Below are 26,543 nucleotides of genomic sequence, written 5' to 3' on the forward strand. Positions count from 1 at the left end.
TGTGTGGTGAAGCCGCGGGACATGGAAGTTCAATTCGTCACTTTTGGCAGACCCTGAATGCCGTCAGAGTGTCGAGGCGGTGTGGGCCACATATGCCTCAGTGCTTCAATGGTGGCTCGAGTGTACTAAGCCAGCAATAAGAAGAGCTCTAATACTGTATGATCGGGATAAGCGAGATGGCAAAGAGACACTCTTGATTACTATTACACCATGCTAGAGCTGTCATTCCAGGTGCCATCTGCAGAACATCATGCATAAGTTCGTCGTGTCAAGGCACAAACCCTATCGATCACGCGACGACGACTGGGTGGCATCCCGATACGGGCAAGATGTCTCGACACCATCACTGGGGAACGTACCTCGATGCACCATATATTGCGGGAACATAAACGTTACGGTCGGCATTGGTCACACTGCTCGACGGTTTAGATGGCCGTCAACTGACAATACAACAGGACATTGCAAATGAATTTCTAGAGCATTTCCGACACCTATATGCCGGAACACCGACGGATCGTCGACTGGGAGAAGACATATTGCAACATCTGCAAACAACATTAACAGAGACGGATAAGGCAGCACTTATGTAGCCACTCACAGAAGACGATATAAAGGTGGCACTCAAAAAAGGAGCGGCCCATAAATCACCAGGGCCAGATGGGATTACGTTGGAGTTTTATCGGGAATTCGCAGACATGATGATACCACAGTGGGTGTCGATTTACAATGAGGCGATGCGACCTGACATGCGCCTACCGTCGGAATTTGTGATGGGCTTTCTTCTTCCCATCTCGAAGATGGCGGGGAGTCGCAGTGTTAATCAGTAACGGCCTCTCACTATGCTAAACACCGACTATAAAATCTTTATAAGACTAATAGCGTCTCGTCTCAAACTGGCGATATCCAGGACAATATCCCCTGATCAGTCTAGTTCGAAGCAACATCTCGGCGTTAAGTGAATACCGTGACGTTATCGCCTTTGCAGAATGCGAGCAGCGATGATATCTGTGACTTCCCTGCGTCAGTCATGAGCCGAATGGCGGTTCCACCTGTTTTCATCTCCATCGTTATGAGGCTAATATGAGGGGCTACATCGAAGGTGATTAAAAACGGTCGGGAAGCGGGCTCGATTTCCATTAACAGCTCGGTTCGATAAGGGTGCTCACTCTCCATGATGCTGTTTGCGATAGCACTCGAGCGGCTTATGTGTATTATGAGGCGCTCACTTACTGGGATAGCGCTTAATGAGAAGTCTTTCGTTTGTTGCGCATATGCGGTCGACCTGATCCTTCTTGTCAGATCAAGACATGAAGTGCGTCAGTCTGTCGAACATCTAGACTCTTACGGGACAGCGGCAGGCAGTGTCGTTAACATGACGAAATCAAAAATTATGTACATTGGACGAGGTCTGGAAGACGTACCGGGACTCTTTCAGACGGTGGAATCGCTAAGATGTCTGGGGATCACATTTACCAGTTCACTACGGCGGTCAGCGGCGGCGAGTTCTCGGCGGCTTCTGCAGAATGTTCGTCTGACAATAGGCAACAATTCACTGAGAGCTTTTGACATGATCCAACGTGTGGCATACACCAACGTTCACATAGCGTCAAGACTGCCCCATTTAGCGCAGATCCTACCAATACCGAAGGGTACTGCGGACCGCCTCATGGTTGCCTTTGGTTATTATGTTAATACTGGGATGTTATTTAAAATCAAATATGACACGTTAACCCTACAGTTTCAGAACGGTAGCCTCAACCTCAAAAACGTGCGAAACAAAGCTTTGGCGCTTTACATGAGAGCGATGATACGAGATAGGCAACAACGAAAGCATACCATAACATCAGCTCTGATAGAAGTACTTGTTCAGCCTTCGTACGAACCCCCGATAGCAGTGGGCAACATTTCGCCTTCTTTTGCACACATTGCCTCATTTCTTGTTGATTATAGTTATGTTCGTCTGAAGGTAACTTCGACGAGAATATCCACGACTCGGGAGATCTATCGGTGCTTGATGGATCACCATGGCCGCAACATAATGGAATTCAGATACCCAACGAAAACTTGGAAGCACATTTGGTGTGCAGTGCATATTCCATTACTGTCAACAGTGGTGAGATCGATGCGGTATATTCTTGTAAACCGTAAACTTGTGAACAGGAGTCGATTACATACAATTCATATAGTCGATTCTCCTCTTTGCACAAACTATAGACTGTTAGCAAAGGAAGAACATGGTTTAGTGTGTGGCGCAGCGACGGGCGTCTGGATGCTGACGCGTTGAACACTGGCCTTCCTTCGGCGCACTAACTACACAAAAATCACATCGGATGTACTTTTTCTATCGGACAAGACTTTTTTCCCAAATAAAAGACGTATGCTGTCAATTGGATCGCTGGAAATGCGACGAAATATTTGTTTTCGTACGATATTAAGTCCGTGATGGATTATTGGATGTACTTACAAGAACAACACGAGCTCCTTTCCAATTTCTTAGGAAGTGTTTTTCACAACCTGCCCGACATCTGGGGTGTCCCAGAAATGAAAAGACTCCTGCAGCAGAACAACTAGAGACAGTACTGCACGGTTACAATATATTGGTGTATTGGACACTGAGAAGACATCTGGCCCCCACCTGTTGGCGCCACTTATGACTGGTCCTTCGAATGGTCGACGCAGAAGAAATACATGCCGCCCACAATGGCAGATATGGTGAAGGTTATAAGGCTGGCTGCCAGATTCATGATGCGGTGCGACACCGCGTGCTGCAAGGATTGTGATGTAGATGATAACTTCGTTTTCCTTCCCGCCCGTTGACTAGGATTGTCATTTACTTTATTCATGTAAAAATAGGGTGCGGCCTTTACGTTGATTTTATGGTTTCCCAATTGTTTTTGCTGTCTCGATACTTTTCTTATCCCTAGGACAGCACAATTGTACGAATAAAGATTGTTTGTTTACCCTGTCTTCCTGTTCCACGAAAAAAAAAGTGGTCAGTATGGCGAAAAACCATGTGATGGGCCCGGGTTCGATTCCCAGTTGGGTCGAAGATTTTCTTCGCTCAGGGGCTGAGTGCTGTGTTGCCTTCATCATCATACCATCATCATCGATATGCAAGTCGTCGAAGTAGCGTCAACTAAAAAGACTTGCACCAGGGACCGGGCTACCAAACGCGTGGCCCTCACCACACGACGTTTCATTTCATTCCAACAAATCTTCACTGCGGAATATCGTCAGTCACGGCCCCATCTGAGCACACCTTTCTCGTTAGTTTGTCCTAGAAATTCCTGTCTGGTGTCAGCCAGCAATGGCGAATCAGAGCGTAGTTTAACACTTCCGAATTTCGCGAGGCCAAACTACTTTCCAAGACCTGTACTTGGTGTCCCAGCAAGCACTTGGAACAGTCGTCCTCGGCCACCTCAAGAGACGAGTCGTGTCACAGGCCGCTAACCCCGACTTAGTAAAAAGGACCGATAGATTCCATGAGCTTCCGTCGGTGGCCAGTTGACATGCCATAAAATACATTTCCCGTAATAAATCAAGGTAGTGAGACTTATTTAAGTAGATGCAACTAAACTGCACTGCCTATCGCCAGTCATGATAAAGGGCAGATAAATTTAGTACAAATAGAAGGAGGCAATCAAGACGGCTTGTAACCTTCCACAGTAATGAAGAGTCAAACTACCCTATTACATGTGGGAGCAGAATCTACGTTATCTGCAGCTCGTGACACATCACCTGGTCGTGATACGATTATTGTATGTTATGACACCTCACTGATACTCCTCGCACTTTTGAGCCTCACTTGGGTGTCAGGAGACTTCCCTGTCTCGTGGCGGAAGGCAGTTTTAATTCCAAAAACCTGTGAAGGACTGCACATGCTCGAACAGTTATCATAATGTTGCCCTAACGATCTGCGTGGGAAAGACCTTTGAGCGGATTATCAGCTGCCGCGTTGTCTGGATCTTAGAACCTAGACAGGTCCTTCGTCGCTTTCAGGGTGGGTTCAGGAGGCATCGGTCCATCTTTGATAATCTGATCCTCCAGGAAGCTGCTGTACAGCTGGATTTCCTGTGCAGGCGTTATTAAATCGGTGCATGTTTTGACATCAAGAAAGCCCACTATACTTCTTGGAGGCATATTATCCTCGAACAGCTCCATGAATGGGGTTTTAGAGGACATCTTCTGATCTTCACGCGGTCCTTTGTCCAACCTTACTATTTTAGAAAAGGAGTCGGTACTGTTCTCTCTGGCCGCTTTGAACAAGAGAATGGTATCCCTTAAGGTAGCCTTTCAATTGTAACTTCCAGTATAACGTCAGTGGGTAAACCTGCTCTCCCGTGTGCTTCGTTTATAGGCGAATTTCTTTGTCCTTTGTTCTTCCTAGAGCCTTGTAACAACAACTCGTCAGTTGGAAGTGACTACTCAGCAGTCAGATGAATGGACGGAGAAGTGAGGTTTTAATTTCTCAACCGCGCAAGACTGTGTATTCTTTCTGACCGTTAATAATCTGTTTTAAACTTTACGAAGTTGTGGATTAGGGACACTGTTATTAACTTCAAACAAATGGTGAGTTTTCTGGGCTTCACATCTGACTGTAGCCTCCCGTGGTTGCCACACCATAGGCATCTGAAAAGACGGTCCTTAAGAGCTCGCAGTATTTTAAAACGACTTGGTCAAAATTCATGTGGGCAGACAGAATTCATGCGGGCAGACAGAATTTATCTGGTTCAGTTTCATACGGGCTTCGTGCGATCCCTCCTTGACATGGGTGGATGGTGCATGGGTTTGCACGACCCTGTTATTTAAAAATGTTGCACGTGATACACCATGAAGGAATTCGACTAGTCACTGGGGCCTTTACATGGAGCCATCAGAACCAGCCCCATGCCAAGCCTTTACACTGAGGCTAGCGAGACACCTTTCACAGCGTCATGGTGAGACCCTGCCCACGCCGTGGACACCCGCATTGCCTACAGTTGCTCGGCGCGTAAATGAAAAGCTTTTTGATAATCGACAATGTGCAATGATCCCCAGCGGTATTCGCGCCGAAGATTGCCTTCTACAGTTGGGTGTGACTGGTTGGAGCAAATCTCCATTTTGGCCCCTACAGAGGCTGAGAATTATTTGAGACATGACGAATTATAAGGAAAATTGCCTTTACATTTTACGTTTTAATCTCTGTTTTTAACGTTTTAGATAGTTATCAAGTTTTACAGTTGCGAACAGTGTCAGTTCAAAACGAGGGGATACCACTGGCTATTCTGTAGTCTTCCCGGGCGATCATGTCATCCGGATTCTCCTTCCTCGTGGATATACTTACTGCAGACCTCCATGCAACACCTAAGGCGCTGGAGCAGATGAGGCATCTTCAGGATAATTCCTCATCTATTCCGATTCGCTTATTGCCCTTCAGCCTTTGCAGCACTTGTATCCAGGAGATAGAAAAAGGGTCCAGATAATATGCGCAACTGTGCTTCCCTCAACAGTAGTGGAAACTGATATCGTTCTGGTGGGTACGGGATATGAGGGAATATGGGGAAATGTACGAGCTGACGAAGCTGCCAGGGAGACTTGCAGGGAACATGGCGTGACTGAATGTTCCATTCCCCTGAATGCTGTATCTCACTGGTGCTTCAGAGATATATGCATTTGGGGTCAGGTGTGCGCATAGAAGCGGGAAAAGGAGCCCTCCCTCCCTTTCTCCCTAGTTCTCAGGGAAAGGAAGAAACATCGTTTTAACAGGAGTTTATCTTTCAAGAAAATGATTAAAACTCGGTAGTTAGCAGGTTTTTAACAGTGTCGGAAATGGAACTTTTTTATTGCTGCTTACAAGTCGCTGTTCGTCTTCTAAAATATCACAAATACTCTATACCCCAAGTCTAGCCCCCCCCCCCCCCCCCCCCGCGCTCGTAGTCATGAGAGGAGTGGATGGCAGTAAGGGTTTTTGAAGCCAGATATCTGATCGTGCCGTTCCTCTTGACGTTCATTCAGACGCGATAAAGCGATCCCGATACGCCTCCGAATTGGGGCGCTTTCCCCTTACGCGTGATTGCTTAATCCGGAGGGAGGACCCCAGTTTGTGATGTCTGTGGCGTTCAAATCACTGTACGCTATATTTTAGCTGGGTGCCTTTTGTATTGTGTTGACAGGGCAGAAGCGAAATTCGGTGGGGATCTGTCCTCTATTTTATCCGATGATGAGACGTATGGTAAAGGTTTTAAAGTTTTGCGATGTGTGTGGACTTCGGCTTAAACTTGTAGGCTGGAGATTTTAGTGTTTTGCAGAGTGGCTGGCTCATCCTTTTTACTCCAGCGATCAGTCAGCCAAAGCTCTCTGCTGTATTATCTTCATACTCACCCTCCCCCCCCCCTCCCCCCGCCCACCCAAGAGCGAGCATGCAAGCGGTTTTGTGTGTGTGTGTGTGTGTGTGTGTGTGTGTGTGTGTGTGTGTGTGTGTGTGTTTGCGTGTGAGTGTATGTGTGTGTGTGTGTGTGTGTGTATGTGTGTGTGTGTGTGTGTGTGTATGTGTGTGTATGCACATGTTTGGCGTTAATTATATTTTTCTTGTACTTCTAGATTTCATAAGTGGTGGTAGTAAGTTTTCGTTTGGAGGTGTTGCTGTTAGCGCGACTCCTATGCTGATACGAGGCGCTGACATGTAGGCCAGAGATCAGTGTGGCATTCGTCCATTTCCTACGTGTGTGTGGCAAATACGGCAACATGAGCTATGTCGACCTTATTGCCAAATGCGTCCAAACGGTACCAACGTGCTGTTGATCTTTTCTTGGCTGCTGAAGGGCAAACAGCGGTAGACATACAATGGAGAACAAAGAATGTGTATGGAGCAGTACGTCTATCGAAAGCCACCGTTGTGGAATGGTGGGCCATGGGTCATGACATGTAGTTGTCAATGTCGTAACGCAGAAGTTGCGCCAACTTATGTGGGAGACATTCGACCACCAGCCCTATAGTCCTGGTTTCACCTCATGCGATTATCACACCTTCGGTCCCTTAAAAAAGGCCTTGAAGGATCGAGGACTCCTGCTCGACGAGAGTGTACAACCGGCAGTTATGGACATCTTCACGCCGCAGGAACAGTGTTTTACCAAACAGGTATCTTTAACCTCGTACGTCATTGGGATGACTGAACGGCACGGCCTCCGAAACGAAACTTCTTGATCGTCTCTTACGCCAATTTTGCTCCCTTTATCCACACTCATCTCATATTATTTTAGTACGGACGCCGGAGACTTTGCTGTTGTGTGCTGACACCAACCGCATCATCACCATCACATCATCATCACGAACTTATCTCCACACGATATCATGTTATGCTTTAGTGAATTCAAATCAGAAAATGAACTCTTGAACTACTCATCTGCACTGAATGCTAATGTATATACACTACTGGCTATTAAAATTGCTACACCACGAAGATGACGTGCTACAAACGCGAAATTTAACTGACAGGAAGATGCTGTGATATGCAAATGATTAGCTTTTCACAGCATTCACACAATGTTGGCGCCGGTGACGACTCCTACAATGTGCTGACATGAGGAAAGTTTCCAACCGTTTCTCATACACAAACAGCAGTTGACCGGCGTTGCCTGGTGAAACGTTGTTATGATGCCAAGTGTAAGGAGGAGATATGCGTACCATCAGGTTTCCGACTTTGATTGTCGGATTATAGCCTATGGCGATTGCGGTTTATCGCAACGTGACATTGCTGCTCGCGTTCGTCGACATCCAATGACTGTTAGCAGGATATGGAATCGGTGGTTTCAGGAGGGTAATACGGAAGGCCGTGCTGGATCCCAACGGCCTCGTGTCACTAGCAGTCGAGATGACATGCATCTTATCCGCACGGTTGGTGATGGATCGTGCAGCCACGTCTCCAGTCCTGAGTCAACAGATGGGGACATTTGCAAGACAACAACCATCTGCACGAACAGTTCGGCGACGTTTGCAGCAGCATGGACTATCAGCTCGGTGACCATGGCTGCGGTTACCCTTGACGCTGCATCACCGACAGGAGAACCTGCGATGGTGTACTCAACGACGAACCTGGGTGCACGAATGGCAAAACGTCATTATTTCGGATGAATCCAGGTTCTGTTTACAGCATCATGATGGTTGCATCCGTGTTTGGCGACATCGCGGTGAATGCACATTGGAGGCGTGTATTCGTCATCACCATACTGGCTTATCTCCCGGCGTGATGGTATGGGGTGCCATTGGTTACATGTCTCGGTCACCTCTTGTTCGCATTGACGGCACTTTCAACAGTGGACGTCACATTTCAGATGTGTTACGACCCGTGGCTCTACCCTTCATTCGATCCCAGCGAAACCCTACATTTCAACAGGATAATGCACGACCTCATGTTGCAGGTGCTCTACGGGCTTTTCTGGATACAGAAAATGTTCGACTGCTGCCCTGGCCAGCACATTCTCCAGATCTGTCACCAATTGAAAACGTCTGCTCAATGGTGGCCAAGCAACAGGCTCGTCACAGCACTCCAGTCACTACTCTTGATGAACTGCGGTATCGTGTTGAAGCTGCAATGGCAGCTCTACCTGTACAAGCCATCCAAGCTCTGTTTGACTCAATGCCGAGGCGTAGCGAGGCCGTTATTACGGCCAGAGGTGGTTGTTCTGAGTACTGATTTCTCAGGATCTATGGACCCAAATTGCGTGAAAATGTAATCACATGTCAGTTCTAGTATAATATATTTGTCCAATGAATACCCGTTTATCATCTGCATTCCTTCTTGGTGTAGCAATTTCAATGGCCAGTAGTGTATAGAGAACAAACTCTCGCTAAACATAACACTTAATATAATTTTTCGGGTTTTCCCGGCGATCTGTTGATATTTTGGAAAAACGGGACTTATGCCGGATGTTCGCGTCGTTAACGACGCGAATATCCACCAGAAGTCCCTTATTTCAAAATGTCATAACACTTAATATTTGTAAAAAATGGCTTGATTGGCGCAGAACAAGCCACTGCCAAGTGAGAGATATTGCAAGGTGTCCTCCTCACGCGCAGAGATTCACCAAACCACCTCTGTCCGATATCCACCTTCGGGTAAGTAGAAGCGACATGGGTTTCCAGTGACTTCCAGACACACTAGAAATGCCACAACATAATTTCAGGTGGATGCTGGATGGCTCCTCCAATTATGTACTGTGACATGGCTTCCTACTAGGGAGATTAACTCGTTAATTGGCCATTACATTGTTTATAGAGAGCCGGCCGCTGGTGGCCGAGCGATTCTGGGCGCTACAGTCTGGAACCGCGCGACTGCTACGGTCGCAGGTTCGAATCCTGCCTCGGGCATGGATGTGTGTGATGTCCTTAGGTTAGTTAGGTTTAAGTAGTTCTAAGTTCTAGGGGACTGATGACCTCAGATGCTAAGTCCCATAGTGCTCAGAGCCATTTGAACCATTTTTTTGTTTATAGCGAATGTTAAAAAAACGGTCAAAGTGTCATATATTCCTGCGGCAGGTAGTGTTGGGCAAAATTAAACGTTCCTCTGACGAAATACCGAACAACCAACATCCGCTGAGATACGGACCAATCTGTCTTCTCACTCCCATGTGTCTGTTACGGAAGACAGACTAAGCATGTCAACCAACAAATCCACCGTACGTCGTGGGCAAAGAAGCGTGCTGCTTCGACTATCCGGGGCCTTCAGCGCCACGCCAGTCGATTCAGTATGCGTCGTGCTGGGTATTTTCCCGACAGACGTAACAATCCGATATGGTGCTGATATGTACTGGCTTAGGATGTGGAGGCTTGACCAAGATCGTCAGATCACTGCTGTACCATATGAAACAACACGCCAGTTCAGGGCAAGGCGAGCAGATACCTGCCAGAGTGAGTCTGTCATAGTTGTAAGGGCCACCGAGTATACAATTTCTTCCCTGATATCAGGTTCAAATGGTTCAAATGGCTCTACGCACTATGGGACTTAACGTCTGAGGTCATGAGTCCCCTAGTTTTAGAACTGCTTACACCTAACTAACCTAAGGACATCACACACATCCTTACCAGAGGCAGGATTCGAACCTGCGACCGTAGCAGCAGCGCGGTTCCAGACTGATGCGCCTAGAATCGCTCGGCCACAGCGGCCGGCTGATATCAGAGAAAGACTAAAACTAAAATATATCAACCCCAGCCGCGGTATGGTGTCTTTTCTCACTGGTCACGGCCTCTATCGCATAGACTTGAGCCGCGTGAATCTGCAACAGGCAACTAGGTGCACATACGGGGAAGAAGTTTCCCCTGAACTCACTGTCTTTTTCTGCAGGCAGCACAGAAGACACACATTACACGTCACCCACAACAACACGAACAACACACTGTATGACATATTGCGAAATCCCGACCAGTGGACGGAACAAAACGTACTGACCGACAGAGCATCAAAGAATATGTACACGGATTCCCTCCGCAATAGACCGTACGGAAGGCAAGCCGGCGCACAAAGACAACAGAGTGCCCACGGGATGGATGACAGCACTGATACCACCAGTGACGACGACACTGACATTGACACGGAAACCGAGTCACATTACGAAATTGATCTTATTAATGAAGTGGTACTAGAGGTATCCCATGGTGATTATCCATAGTGGTACCCCGCAACAAAACAGATCCCATCAGCAACAGTACAGGTCAAGAAAGGTGCAAATGCCGTAATTACATCTAGAATCACCCAGCACCAAATTGTAAATATTATATAATCGGCTTAGGAATTGATAAGAGAGACATAGACAGGGAATTGTGGGTGACGGTCAGCGACTTGAACAACATTTGACTTGAAGAACGTGGCTACCACCCACAAACAGGTAGTGGGAATCTCTCCACCGTATTTTTTCCTATCTTCCTTTTATCATTCTTCTTAAAAGAATAAGATTTTTGTATTTCCATTTTCTTTCCCACAGTACTTAGTTTGAGTTGTTAAAACATTGCATTACAAAAAAAAAAAGTACAGTTCGACAGGGACCACAGTCGGACCTCGCCGCCTGTCGCAGCGGGCAAGAGGCTAGAATAATAAATCGTAGAAATATTAAGACCCATCATAAGACAATCAGACGATGGGTCAGTAAAGAAAAGCAGCAAGTGAAAATAAAAATTCCAATACACTTCACTCTTTTTGCTACAAAACTCTATTTTTCAACATAACCTCCCTTCAACACAACGGCCTTAGCACCATCTAAGAGGGCCTGCATGCCTGCATGATACCACTCTATTGGTCGAAGTTGGAGCCAACGTCTTGATAAATCAATAACCTCCCAAGTTGCCAAGTTGTGCACCGAGGTGTTTGATTGTGATCCGACGATCATCTCGAATTAGACTGCCCGCACATTACAGCACTGCAGGAGTCACAGCTATGTGCGCATGGCCGGCACGCGGGGGGTGGGCAGGTTTGCCCAGCCTAGTTGCAATGATGACGACGGCTCGCCCAACGATTCACCGTGCTTTTGCTCGCTTCCAGGTCTCCGTACATATTCTACAAGCTCCTATGATTATCTGCGATGCTTTGGTTTTCCGCAAAAAGAAACCCAATGACAGTTCTCTGCTTGGAATACATCCATTACAGAGACCATTGTAAACGTTGCGTATAGTGCCGCCACCTATCGGAACTTCATGAAACTGTAGGAGCTGCAGCAGGAATATACCTTGGTGTCCCACAACAAATTCCGCATTTTTCAACCGAAATTGGGCTAGAAAAAAATATGTTGGATTACTTGTTGAGAGCCCCTCGTAAAAGTACAAGGGCTAATCAAAAACGAAGGTCCGACAGGTCAGGAAATGGAAACGACAGGGTGTTGGGCAGTATCTCTAGTATGTCTGTCGATAGCACAACGTAGGTCGTTTCAGTTCTGTGTACATAGTGAGATCCCCATAACAATATTGCTGTAAGAATAATGTCCCCCACCAAGTATGGCTGCCCGCTGCGAGATTTCGCCTGATTTCATGCAACCTCACATAACATACCTGTCATGCATTTCCTTATTTATGAAAATTCTCGACCGCATTCTGCAGGAGCATTGAGGGCGCCCCTGCAGTGTTTTCGATGGGAAGTGTCTGATCACGCCCCTGCAGCGTTTCCGATGGTAAGTGTCTTGTCACATACCATACAGCGCAGACTTAGCTCCCTTTGATGTTTATGTCTGCTCACAAGAACCGGTGTCTATGAAAACAACATTTTGGCACAAACAATAAGCTCCACGCTAACGTAGAAAAAAAGCGGAAAGCACAGGCGACTGACTTCTATGACGAGGGTATTGGAAAATTGGTACGACGCAATGACAAATATCGAAGCAGAGTGGTGACTGTGTAGAGAAATAGCTGGAAGGTCTACCGAACTATAGCAAATAAAACATTTTTCAAAAATGGCTCTGAGCACTATGGGACTTAACACCTTAGGTCATCAGTCCCCGAGAACTTAGAACTACCTAAACCTAACTAACCTAAGGACATCACACACATCCAAGTCCGAGGCAGGATTCGAACCTGCGACCGTAGCGGTCGCGTGGTTCCAAACTGAAGCGCCTAGAACCACTCGGCTAAAACATTTTTTTTCCTTGTGCTTTCCATTCCGCGACCAGTTGGGTGTTTCTTTCGAAATAGCCCACTTAAGTAATCAGTAAAAGATGATCAGCCACCACAAGAAACTTGCAAACGTATTATGACACAAATGGATGTAACATATGTTGAGCAATGAAAGGTTGAGAATCCACGTTCCCCTCTCCAATGTAAAATAGTAAATATTGTCAAAATGTCCAAACCATTAAATATTGAAGTACTGAGTGCTGTAAATGATCCGCAGCGTTTGCTTTTATCCCTAGTGTGTGACGTGTTGGTGACGACAGAGGCGAGCACTTGGCGGCGGCGGGTTCCCGGACGGCCGCGGGCGAGGCGAAGCCCCCGGGGCGGCGGGTGTCGAATGTGGAGCAGCGGCCGGCCGGCCCGGCCAGGCCCGCCGCGGTGCCGTCAGGAGGCGCCGTGACGTCACGGCGGGGCTGCGCGCTCGGCGCTCGGCGGGCGGCGGTCCGCGCGGCGGCCGCAGTGTGTGTGCTGTTGGGAGTGCGCGCGCACGTCCGTCCGCCAGAGACGAGCACAGCCGACAGCCGACAGCCGAGAGTCGCAGAGATGGCCGCGCCGCGCATGTCCTGCATGGAGGAGGAGAGCCTCCGCGAGCGCCTGCGCGCCGCCCTCCTCAAGCAGTGCGCCGACCTCCTGGTCGCTTCCGCCGCCCACGCCCCCCTCGCCGCCTCCGCCTCCAACGCTTCCGCGGCACCGGGGGCGGCGGGGGTGGCGCCCCCGTCGCCCTCGTCGCCCGCCCCCAGGCTGAACAGGGACGGCTTCCGACGCGCGTTCCTCGACAAGGTAGGCCAGGCCCAGGCAACAGACGGGAGCATCACCCGCGGCGCTGTCGCGGGGCGCAGAGGAGAGATGCAGAGGTCGTTGCAAAATCGCGAAAGACGCAGTACACTGCCCCCACTTCAAACTGTTCCCAAAACCACAACTGTAGCTTTTCTCGCAATTATTCGATAACACGAAGTATATACTATTTTATAAGGGATGGAAACTTCATTTGGACTGCGCTGAAGTAGACAAAGGGCACTAAGGGCACTTAGCGAAAACAGAAAGGAGTACGGATTTCGTATGGCTAACATCGCAAAAATAGATAGCCCCTTTTTCAGTTCTGTTTTATTTAGAAATAGTTTTTATGTCATGGAAAGAAAAAAATTTACCTGTTGTCCATATGTTTGGACCAGAAAGACTCTCCTTATTCTCGTTCACTTATACTTTTTTCTTCTACAAATGACATAATGTGGAGAAATTGACTAAAATTACGCTAATGGATTAGTTGAAACATGTGTCATAACTGTCAACATCGTTTCGCAAAGAAACAAGAATCTTTGCAGTATAAAGGATTTGCTTGGGTATGATTATGAAAAGTGCATACAACAGAATCAAAACAATGTTTTTTAATGATTTCAGTTAAAAAGCTGTGTGTATCTTGCATCATGTATTCGGGTGTTAGCGTCGATGAAACTTATGGTTTAACAGAAACTAATGCAATATGTGACCTGAAGAGTGACACGAGATTATACCACTTTCTGCCTCTGTTCTGGATGACTAGGAAGACAAATAATAGATTTCTCGAGCACTCGACAAAAAACTGCGGACTGTCATCATCCTAACTACATTTATAATAGCTGCGCATTAGCGTGCTACAGAAGTAAGAACAGTTTAGCAAGTACGTGAGACAGTATGATCGCAATGTGCTGCAAGAAATGCAAGACGTACCTGAAAAAGAGCGGCATTTGTTCTCTGCATATAACCTTTCACATAGCAGCAATTGTATTCCTCGTAGAAAGCTCTTCACAGCAGGATACAGATGGAGAAAAGTCTTTTGTACTAATTACTTAGCTGAAGGAGACAAATATTTGAACTGAAGAAACCATCACGGATCAACTTCTAAAAGTCTTATTTAGTGATATATTAGGACCTCCTTTTATACCTGATATAATCTGTGGCGGAATTATTTAGCTCTTGATTAGTTAATAGCGTCTGAACTATGTTAAGTCAATTCGGCGGGCGAGCACACTTCACTATAATTGTACGAATAGAAGACTAGTGCTTTCTTGAAATTTTACCGACGGATTTTCTAAAGACATGAAACCCATGTCAGACTCAATAACAAAGGAAACCCTGACTGCATGTTTGAGCCACATAACGCGGAACTGATAGGATTTATTCTGTGTGTCTGTTGTTCATAGCCTTCGACGTACATCGACTGTAAAAATACGAAGTGACCTAGGAACAGCGGTCAATATTCATGGATACAAAAGGAAGAGTCATTCGAGCAAAAAAGTACAGTAAACATGGGCTATGAAATGGGTACCGAACGAGCTATAACAGTTCTTCATCTTTGATACCTTGAGACAGATCTCTTCTGCTGCAAACGTTCTGTCTTACATAGATTGCGAGGTGAGAGTATCGACCAAAATAAGAAAAAAGTAAACAAGGGCTCTAAAGCGCGTACCTTTAGAGCTATGAACACCTGTTCATTTTCACTACAGCGAAACACGTTTCTACTGGAAAAAATACTCATCGCTCATGTTTACTAGACGTTTTTGATTCGGATGATCGTTCCTGTAATATCTCTGAATTTTGGTCGTTCCTCCTGGGACACACTGTATAGTGATCAGCTGCATGTCATTATCTATGCACCTTTCTAAACATTGAACGGCTAACAGCAGCATGACGTGATCTTGCCTATAATAATTAACTTCAGTTCAGTAATTAACCTCTTCTGAAACGTCAGTTAAAACAAAAAGCAAGAACAACAATGATCTTGATTATTTCTCATATAATGTGAGTGACAAATACTACCTTTCTATTCCGTGTATCACTTTGGAAAAAGATGGCGTTACGGTTTGTTGTTATCTTTTCCCCTTTCTTTAACTCCAATGTATGTAAGTTCTGTTGAAATCTAATCCAATTACATCACTGGCCCGTCTTTACACTTGTTTGCAGTACCAACTGGAAAGTAATTATTCATTAAATGACCAAATACCCAGCAGATTTAGAGTACGGCATTGCATCTGAATGGTTTTTATTTCTTAATAACGCATGGCCCCATATGTATACAGTATAATAATCCAGACAATACATATCTGGCCAGTGGAGTTCGCCCCTCGCGAACGTTGTGACGCCGCTGTTGTTGCCGCCAGCAAACAAAAATAGAGGCACAAGAAATTGAACGCCACTTTCACCGCTCCCAATACTTAATGGTGTCTCGCAGACGGCCAGCAACAGTCACCGAAATTCACGCCCGCCTCGGTCCTTATGGAGGGTAGAACACCTTCACCGGATCGACTATTAGAGTTATTATGCCATCTTTAAGGTATCTCTCTCCAGAAGGTTCCTTGTGCTTCGCAGAAATGGCCGTAAAGTGGAACTCTTACATGAGCGCGTAAGTCGTCTGCAATCAGAGCCGTTTGGAAAGTTGTTCGTTTGCCGATTTGCAATCTTCATATCTCGCACTGACCAAAGCCTTGGCACATTTCCTGCGTGCCAACGTCACTGGGCGCTGTACATCGCCGTAATTTAGTTCGGTTGGTTTCTTACACATATTAATTAGTAGCGCGGATCTCGTTTAATAAAGAAAATACATTATTTTCATGAGCTTCATTACATTCCACTAGACATATTTTTGTTATATTGTCTTATCTACAATTTATGACAACAAACATATACAAAACATGCAGTCTTCATGCGGCTTCAGACAGTACAGTATAATAAAGATGTATGAAAGACTTTCGTTTACATGACTAATCGATTAACTGCTCCTGAGGTATGATAGATAAACTAAGTGAAAATAACCATTAATTATTGGGCAAAGCCGGCCGATGTGGCCGAGCGGTTCTAGACGCTTCAGGCTGGAACCGCGCGACCGCTACGGTCGCAGGTTCGAATTCTGCCTCGGGTATGGATGTGTGTGATGTTCTTAGGTTAATTAGGTTTAAGTATTTCTAAGTTCTAGGGGACTGATGACCTCAGATGTTAAGTCCCATAGTGCTCAGAGCCAGCCATATTGGGCAAATTGGGTGCATTTCTCAGTTCTTGCTACTTGCGTGGTAACAGTGTATCCTAGACAAGACGAAGATGAATGTTTAGTAAAATCGAAAGACGTGCTGAATAACGTATTGCACTGACAGAGTGTGGGCTTTCATCAGAAAGAAGTGGGGTTCAAAGCACCGACCTAGATTTAGGTATTCCTTAACTTACGCTCGGGCGGATACTGGGACGGTTCGTTTAATTAAGTCGTGATCGATTCCCTTCTGCTTCGTTGCCCATTATAATTGTGCGTCCTCTCCATTGGCCTCAAAGTCGACACCGCCGATCTTAGCCTAGTTTCCTCACTTCGATAGACTTATACGGCTCCGAGTGAGACACCTGCTTTAAGGCATTTCTGTCTCAAGTGATTGCGTAGTGTTTTATTTCGTGGCCTTTTCGAAGTGAATGCTTTACTTGTCGTATTAGACACCTTAAACTGATGAAATTACAGACTATTACCAGTAAATAGTTTCAGATGCTGCATTATTGAACTCCTTAGCGGTCTATGTGAACATGTAGGTTTTATCACGGCGGTAGCATCTTGGTTTGTACCCTCTATTGCAGCTTCTATTCGGATCGAGCAGACAGTTCTTGTTGTTATTGTTGTTGTTGTTCTTGTGTTGTTCGTTTGCAATACACCATAAGAATGGTACAGTGCTTCATAAGGAAATTAGTGATGTTTTCAAAATGACTTTCGCATAGCCATTTCCATTCACCTGAAACTTGAATTGCGATTATTCATTTCTGTTTATACCGAAAACTTCCTTCGAATACAGTTTTATGATCTTCGGGTTGTGCACAAGTTAAATATGCGTCACGTTTATTAATATGATTTAAAAAATTACTACATCTGTAGGTCGCTTACGCTGCAATAGAGCCAGTGAAGACGTTTTTTGAATAGTACCAAAACCACTATGTGACTTGACGCTCCATTGGATCCAGAGAATATGTTTTGTGAATAGTACCAAAACATTTACGCGACTTACGTCTCATTTAACTGGCAAACCGCAGACTACATTTACGCTTGTAGACGTACGAACACACCAAAAATTCAGCAAAGAACCATTGAATGTACAAAGGCGTTTTCCAGCTGACAGTTGCAGAAACCTTGTATCTACTGTGAGACAGAGAGGTTACGATTGGGTTTATGAGATTAAAATCCAATGAGAGCTGGGCACAAACAAGGAAGTCGGTCCAAAACAAATCTCCTAAAGGAACCATTTATGTTTATGTTCGCTACGTACATAGACATGTTCTGATTTGAGGTCCTTACTGCAATAAGACATACTTGCGGTACAGTAACGTCTCTTTGCGGGAGGCTAGTGTGTGTGTGTGTGTGTGTGTGTGTGTGTGTGTGTGTGTGTGTGTGTGTGTGTACTGAGCTCTGCTGAAGAGAAAGTTGTTGATAAATGTAAGGAAGGCATATGATGTCGCTAAATAAATTAGCAGAACTGGTAGTAATAAGGATACTAAAAGTGTTCTTAAATCCACTGTACATCTTACCAGCGTATGTTTTAGTAACCACACTTATCCATATCACACTAGCGCTGTATATGGCACACAATAAAGTAGCTGTCGTCCAAATATATTGACTTGGGACTAAATATTTACATCCCCGTTAAGTTATAAGAGCGGTCAGTGTGTCTCTCACAGGGCGGAACAGAGTTGAATGCCCCAGGGCCGCTAGAAGTTCTTTCTTGGTGTGAGGACTGAACGTGGTACACTCAGAAACAACTGGAAGAAATCTAGCAGCTCGCAAGGAGAGATCCTCGGTTATGGGACTGACTTTTTGGAATCACCTGTCCAGTGGTGTAGGTTAGGGTTCAGGGTGTCACATCCTGCAGCCATTCGCACGAGTAGGCCCTCGTTTGCGAGTAACCGTCAAAACAAAATATTCATTCTTTTTATGATTGACTAGACCCTTAAAATTATCATTAATTTCCAAGCGGCGCCTTTAACTCATGCAGATGATGCTCTGAAAATTTTGGGTTCGAGTTCTGTTGGCTGTAATCTACTTTGTCCTTATCGAAATCAATGCGATCGTTATTTGACATACATTATTTGATTTAATTATAATTTGTTTCATTTTTAATCTTTTGCCTTGCCTTTATAATCACTGTATTAACTTTCTCCTTTGCTCTCATTTTGTACTTAATTTTATTCATTTTTTTCATTTAAAATCTATGTCCATGTCATTTTAATTATTTTTATCTGTCGTGTTATTTAAGTAACTAAAAATACTGATCCATAAGATAATAAACAACAGATGCATAATTTATAGCGGCTTGCAATCGTGTCAAAAATTTCAAAAATTTCGTTACAGTATGTAAATTTTTTGGATGGTAATCATCATACAAACTTTTAAAACTGTAATTCGTCTCTTACCGTGGACAAAATAAGGCAGATTTAGAACTGAACGGAACAAGCTTCATAAACAACGGAAGTAGAAGAAATTAAACGGAAGTAGAGTCATAAAACTGTTTAAAAATCTCATGGATAAAGATTACAAATGGAAGACGAATGAGAGGAAGTAAAAAATGAGAAAAAAGGAAAAAATTCATATAATATTTAAAAACACGCGACAAAGGATTAGAAATGAAAGATACTATATTTGAACTGATTAACTGATAGGAAACAACGGTCGCAGTAATATCCATAAAGACTAGGAAAAAAACTAGGTTGCACCCGACGGGATTCGAATCTTCAACTTCAAGCATATCAGCCACATAGCTTAAGCGCTACGCACCGACGCCATTTTCAAATTACATTTATTCCATGGAACTAGTCAATGACAAGAAGTACTTAAATTTTGTTTTGATGATAAGTCGTAAACTAGGGCTCAATCGCCTAAATGGCTGCAGGATGTGATACCCGGAATTCTAACCTACAGAACTAGATAGGGGGTTTCAGGAACTCAGTTCTACCCCTCGGGGCGATTACAACGAGGTACTACTGTCATACTGCCATCCATTGAGGATTGTGGCAGAGGATGAATGCCTTACAAAGACATTAGAATTTTCATGAGCCTCTGACGCCCCTCTGTAATAACTTATTTGGATCTGAGGGAAGGGAGGAATTATCATAGTATATTCGCATTAGATACACTGACGTTTTGTGGGTAATTTCGAATATAATTCCGTATCAAAGTTATCCATGTGAACTTGACGCCAATTTGCAACCATATTTTCGATGCAGAAAAACTCTTTGTTATATGAAGAAAAGTATATAGTCCACTTATCAGAGTGAAGCGTCATTGACAGTGGGCATTTGACGTCCATAAGTCGATTAGACCTGCAGCGGGAATGGCGTTGTCTCAGATAAAATACAACTTTACTGATACTCCGGCCTTGAGTCCATAAAAACCTCACAACCTCTTACCAGACAGCGATCACTATACCTTGAAACGGACGAGAGTACTAAGAGTAGCTACTAAGCAAGAACCTGGTTGAGAAGTTACTAATGACGATAATATTAAGGGAAAGATCTTCGGTGTATTACTGGCGTCTTTCACAGATATTTAAAATATGTATGTAGCTCCATGAAATAATGTGTTGAAGGTCGAAAATTATAGGAAATTGTTTATTTATTGTCTAGTTGCTTAAAATTACTGATAACGACCGTTAAAAATCTATTATGTCACTATAAAACTCTTAGTTAAATTACGAATTAAAAAAATAATCATGTCATCGCTGGACTATGGTTGGTTGAGCCACCTAGTAGGAAAAGGTTGTCTTCCTCTGCATGCAATGGTCCTTCTCCCAAGCAGTAAATTTCAGTTATCTCGTAAGCTATTTTCAGAGTGTCGGTGACACTATGCGGTTCATCTACATCTACATCTACATTGATACTCCGCAAGCCACCCAACGGTGTGTGGCGGAGGGCACTTTACGTGCCACTGTCATTACCTACCTTTCCTGTTCCAGTCGCGTATGGTTCGCGGGAAGAACGACTGTCTGAAAGCCTCCGTGCGCGCTCTAATCTCTCTAATTTTACATTCGTGATCTCCTCGGGAGGTGTAAGTAGGGCGAAGCAATATATTCGATACCTCATCCAGAAACGCACCCTCTCGAAACCTGGCGAGCAAGCTACACCGCGATGCAGAGCGCCTCTCCTGCAGAGTCTGCCACTTGAGTTTATTAAACATCTCTGTAACGCTATCACGGTTACCAAATAACCCAGTGACGAAACGCGCCGCTCTTCTTTGGATCTTCTCTATCTCCTCCGTCAACCCGACCTGGTACGGATCCCACACTGATGAGCAATACTCAAGTATAGGTCGAACGAGTGTTTTGTAAGCCACCTCCTTTGTTGATGGACTACATTTTCTAAGCACTCTCCCAATGAATCTCAACCTGGTACCCGCCTTACCAACAATTAGTTTTATATGATCATTCCACTTCAAATCGTTCCGTACGCATACTCCCAGATATTTTACAGAAGTAACTGCTACCAGTGTTTGTTCCGCTATCATATAATCATACAATAAAGGATCCTTCTTTCTATGTATTCGCAATACATTACATTTGTCTATGTTAAGGGTCAGTTGCCACTCCCTGCACCAAGTGCCTATCCGCTGCAGATCTTCCTGTATTTCGCTACAATTTTCTAATGCAGCAACTTCTCTGTATACTACAGCATCATCCGCGAAAAGCCGCATGGAACTTCCGACACTATCTACTAGGTCATTTATATATATTGTGAAAAGCAATGGTCCCATAACACTCCCCTGTGGCACGCCAGAGGTTACTTTAACGTCTGTAGACGTCTCTCCATTGATAACAACATGCTGTGTTCTGTTTGCTAAAAACTCTTCAATCCAGCCACACAGCTGGTCTGATATTCCGTAGGCTCTTACTTTGTTTATCAGGCGACAGTGCGGAACTGTATCGAACGCCTTCCGGAAGTCAAGAAAAATAGCATCTACCTGGGAGCCTGTATCTAATATTTTCTGGGTCTCATGAACAAATAAGGCGAGTTGGGTCTCACACGATCGCTGTTTCCGGAATCCATGTTGATTCCTACATAGTAGATTCTGGGTTTCCAGAAATGACATGATACGCGAGCAAAAAACATGTTCTAAAATTCTACAAGAGGTCGACGTAAGAGATATAGGCCTATAGTTTTGCGCATCTGCTCGACGACCCTTCTTGAAGACTGGGACTATCTGTGCTCTTTTCCAATCATTTGGAACCCTCCGTTCCTCTAGAGACTTGCGGTACACGGCTGTTAGAAGGGGGGCGGTTAGGTGTTTGTACAGCGCTTTGTCGTGTTTTTTTTTGCATAGCGATGAGAGAAGGGAGAAGATGAAACCTGGTACCGGTGCAGAGCCCACTTGTCTATAAAAGCACAAAGGGGGCAGCAGAGCTTAACGTCTCCGTCTGACGAACCGATCACCATCAGCAGTGGCATATGCCTTCATTCCATGAGACACGATGGACAGGTTTCGAATTCAGTCCAGGATATTGACGCAGAGTCTGCTCATCAGAAGCGTTACGCAATCAACTCTCCCCTCGTCACCCAAATTGCTTACATGACCAGGATTCGAACCGGCCATCTGCTAATCGAGCTTCTTCGCATGGGCATGCCTTGGCGACCTCGGCTATGGGGGCCGGTAATTACGAAGCAATCGCTAATAAAACGTACCATTTACTGTATCGTAGTGAAATACAGGGTGTTATGGTCATAGGTGCAGATAATGTTATCATTAGTAACTTAATATGTACTCTCTTCGGTGTGTTAGTTGTTTTTTCTCAGCGTGTAACGGTCTTCCTGTAGACATGTCACATAATTTATTTCCTAAAGTTTCCTGCGCCGTCGTAAATGCACCACTGGATGGAGTATGCCTGTCTGTATAGACTGACCGTTTTTCGTGCACGCCTCCACACTTCAACACCTGATCTGTTGCCCAAGGGAAAATAAACGTTAATGGCTTGCTCTTGCCACTTGTGCTTAGAGGTACTAACTTAAAAACATTCTACTTTTAATAGCTATAATCATTAATCTGAAAATTAAGCAAATATTGATGTAATATTATTCAGTACACTGTCCTCAATCACCAATCAAAATATCTGCACTTACACACCTAACACGCCTTATATGAAAACTTAAACATTAGATAAGTGGTGTCGTCTGATTTAGAAATCATACGTGGATATGAAAATTGAAAGCATAAATCCTGTCACATAAGCGACGTCGATGCAGTAACTACAGGGACAGACCGACCTAACAACTGCAAACAACAGATGCCCATTCAGTCAGTTAGCTGGAAACAGGCATTGAGTAGTGGGCGTGCGCCCATAGTGTGACGACACCGTTATGTCACAAATCGCAAAGGTTCAGCATCTCTAAATCAAGTGATCAAGACCTTCACCATAAAAAAGAAGGGAAAATTGTGTGACAGTTTTTCCCCCCACACCATGACTGGCGAGCAAACACAACGATGCTTGGACACCTGCCGAGATTTGATTGAAAAGCAAACCGACGGCAATTCTTTTCTGAAAAAGATCGTCAAGGATGATGACATTTGGTGTTATCGATACGAAGCTACCACAAGACGACAAAGTGCAGAAATTCATATGTAGGATCAACGCTCTCAAGACGTAAGTGACATTCGAGCCAATGTGACGGGCGAACTGAATAGGATCCCAACGAAGTACTTCTCTGACAGTTTCACGTGGCTGTGGGAACGTTCTGTACGTTGTACTCAATGGGCGAAAACTACGGGGTGTTCGAAAAGTTTCTCCGCAGTGCCTTATGCTTGTTAGCCGCGCATGCCATATGATTTTTCACCTGCCTGGGTTTTTCAACGAGACAATAAACGCACAACGATATTGCAGCGATATTCTGTACTCGTTCATAGGAGAACTTGTGTTAAGTGAAATACTGAACCGTTATTTTCAACAGATGATTCAACTGCGCATACAGTTCGCGTTTCAATGTCACTTCTTGCTGATGTTTTTGGTAATCGCTTAATTTCACAGGGACTTCGGCCTCAGCGATCGCCTGACCTAACACCACCTGACTTTTTTTTCTGGGGCGCAGAGAAAGCAACTGTCTATAACAACCGTCCAAAATCCATCTATGAATTGAAAACTGCAACATTTACTTTCTCTGCTTCTGTTACAAATGGCTCTGAGCACTATGGGACTTAACTTCTGAGGTCATCAGTTCCCTAGAACTCAGAACTACTTAAACCTAACTAACCTAAGGACATCACACACATCCATGCTCGAGGCAGGATTCGAACCTGCGACCGTAGCGGCCGCGCGGTTCCAGACTGTAGCGGCTAGAACCGCTCGGCCACCCCGGCCGGCCTTCTGTTACAGAAGAAATGTTACAGCTTGTGTTTGGAAACATGATCAGACGAATTGAATTGTGTATTCAACAACAGAGGGGACACTTTCAACATTTAATGCGAAAATTTGTAAGTAAAAATGAACATTCAAGAAACTCATAAATTGTATTTCACCAGTTTCATTTCGATATATTCATTGCGGCATACGGCACGCGCGGCTATCATACGGCACAGCTGAGAGACTTTTTGAACACCCCGTATGTACAAGACCTAACGCAGGGCCGTTGCTAGGCGTATTGCCACCCTAGTCGAGAACTGAAAATTGACACCACCTCTTTTTTATTACTATCGGTCTTTCGAGTATCCCACCGCCTCACTCTCCCCTCCAACCCCAACATACAACGGTGCAACAATGCAGATCTAATATTATACTTTTAATCATTAATCTAAAGTGACCAGACATCCTCAGTTTCTGGGGGCAGTCCTCAGTTCAACTGACGCATGACAAATTATCTGCAGAGGCAAACAGAGGGGCTGACGGAGGTGTGGTATCAAGTCGAAACATGACTGTAAACCAGTGCACGTGCCCGCTCCAGCGCTTTAAATAAATGAATTAATGTCACGTTTGTTTCCGTTTCGTACTCAGTAGTGGCTGCTTTAGTTTTGAGGTTGGTAGAGGCAATTTGTTTACTTTCGTCAAAGTAAGTAAGGACTTACTAACATACTGTTCCGTACATTATTGAAAAAAATTCGGTGTTTTAATTTTTCCTCTATCTTATTTTTTATCCTGATCTGCTTAATTTTTCCCTGTTTGATTTGAAATTAATTTTTTCCTGTCCTTCGCCGCCCCTAAAATTTCGGTGCCCTAGGCGGCCGCTTAGTCTTGCCTAACGGTAGAAACGGCCGGGACCTGTAACGCTAAAACCACCATCTTAACTTTTCTCTATTCCTTTATTAATCCAGTCTCGGAACGTTTTGGACCGACGGGGCAAATCACCGGTCGCTTTCGATTAAACGTTAGTACACCGTCGTGCAACAAAAAAATGGTTCAAATGGCTCTGAGCACTATGGGACTTAACTTCTGTGGTCATCAGTCCCCTAGAACTTAGAACTACTTAAACCTAACTAACCTAATGACATCACACACATCCATGCCCGAGGCAGGATTCGAACCTGTTACCGTAGCAGTCGCGCGGTTCCGGACTGAGCGCCTTAACCGCGAGACCACCGCGGCCGGCGTCGTGCAACATGGACTATTATTTTCAACCCTACAAAGAAGGCAGAAAGGTAATAATGATCCTGTTAGCAGCCCAAGACACAAGTATCACGTTTCCGACGAGATCGAAATTACAAATAAAGACAGGTACAGTAATTTATTGTGGTAGGGGTGCAGCCAGATATAAACAGACTTTCACACCGTTTGTTGATTTAGCGGCGCATTCATTGTGTGCGGGAAAGCGGCGGCCGCTCGGAGCGGAAGCTCTCCTCTGCAGTCAGCTGGTCGCCCCACCTGTTGCTGCTGGCAAGGTAGCTGCAGCCTGCAGGTGCCTCGCTGGTCTTGCGCTCCGAGGCACCGGCGCCAAAACTAAACGGCGCTCCACCCCCGCAGATCCAGAAAGACCATACTTCTTAGCTCTCTGAATGTCTGAAGGGACGCTCTCATCGTGTATTCAATGCGTTGAAGTGCGCCAACGAAATTGGAAAAATTGTGTCTTCAAACTTGCTGTTGCCAGTTCTTTAATTTCGATTGCAGATAAAATGAAGTTTCGAGTTGATAAATCATTCTTCTTCGAGATGTATGTTGCATTCACTTAGCACAACGAAATGTAAAGCCTGTATCTTCAGTGACACGGCTAAAGAAATTGTTTATTTTACGAAAAAAAACAATAGGTTGGTCTTGAAATAAATTTTGCTACCTTTTAAAGACAATATCGACCTAAAAGTGACAGGGATTTACAATCTTCATTGTGAGTGCGGCAGCAGTTGCGTTTGACAGTCCATACGGACAACTGCGGACCGGAACATTAATGTCACCGTAAGTATTGACATTTTCACAAATCAGTGCTGCTTTTTGATCAACATCATCATCGTCCTCAAGGACAAGGCGTTTGACATATTCAGCCTCAGAATTGTACACGTTAGCTGTTTAAGGGGCGTACGACATTTTTCCTGTTGGGTCCTATTATTAGACATACGTTGAATATGCTCTTTCCACTTCAGTCTGTATTTTTCAGTTAATGTGTACAATTAGTTCTTGTCCAATATTGGCGTTTCTTCTATGGTCCAGTAGTGACAAAGGCAACGCTGTTACTTTGTGAAATTTAATTATCTTCTTTTGTTTTCTTTTTCTTTTACGTTGTATTGTTCCACACAAATATTTGAATCTGGCAAGTTTTAGCTCCAGATCAACCGACTGGGAAATATCACCCGTGGAATTGAAAAACATGGAAATGAGCGTTTGGCAGATCCGGCCACCTTGGTGCAGGTCTTATTACATTCGACGTCACATTGGGTGACCTGCGCGCCGGATGGGGCTGAAATGATGATGAAGACAACACAACACCCAGTCCCTGAGCGGAGAAAATCCCTTACCCGGGCC

The 26,543-nt window shown here is 44.8% G+C and overlaps 1 protein-coding gene across 1 annotated transcript in view; it reads left to right on the top strand.

Annotated features, from left to right (window-relative positions):
- Positions 1–25,585, top strand: part of LOC124616365 (wiskott-Aldrich syndrome protein homolog 1-like) — a 145,568-nt gene extending 119,983 nt beyond the window's left edge. Inside the window, exons 2-3 of the mRNA XM_047144675.1 lie at positions 12,893–13,407; positions 25,403–25,585. Coding sequence (XP_047000631.1) covers positions 12,893–13,407; positions 25,403–25,585 — 698 coding nt within the window. The remainder of the gene's footprint in view (positions 1–12,892; positions 13,408–25,402) is intronic.
- Positions 25,586–26,543: the final 958 nt, after the last annotated feature.

This window comes from Schistocerca americana, chromosome 5, assembly GCF_021461395.2.
Source record: "Schistocerca americana isolate TAMUIC-IGC-003095 chromosome 5, iqSchAmer2.1, whole genome shotgun sequence".
In the NCBI taxonomy this organism is placed as follows: Eukaryota; Metazoa; Arthropoda; class Insecta; order Orthoptera; family Acrididae; genus Schistocerca; species Schistocerca americana.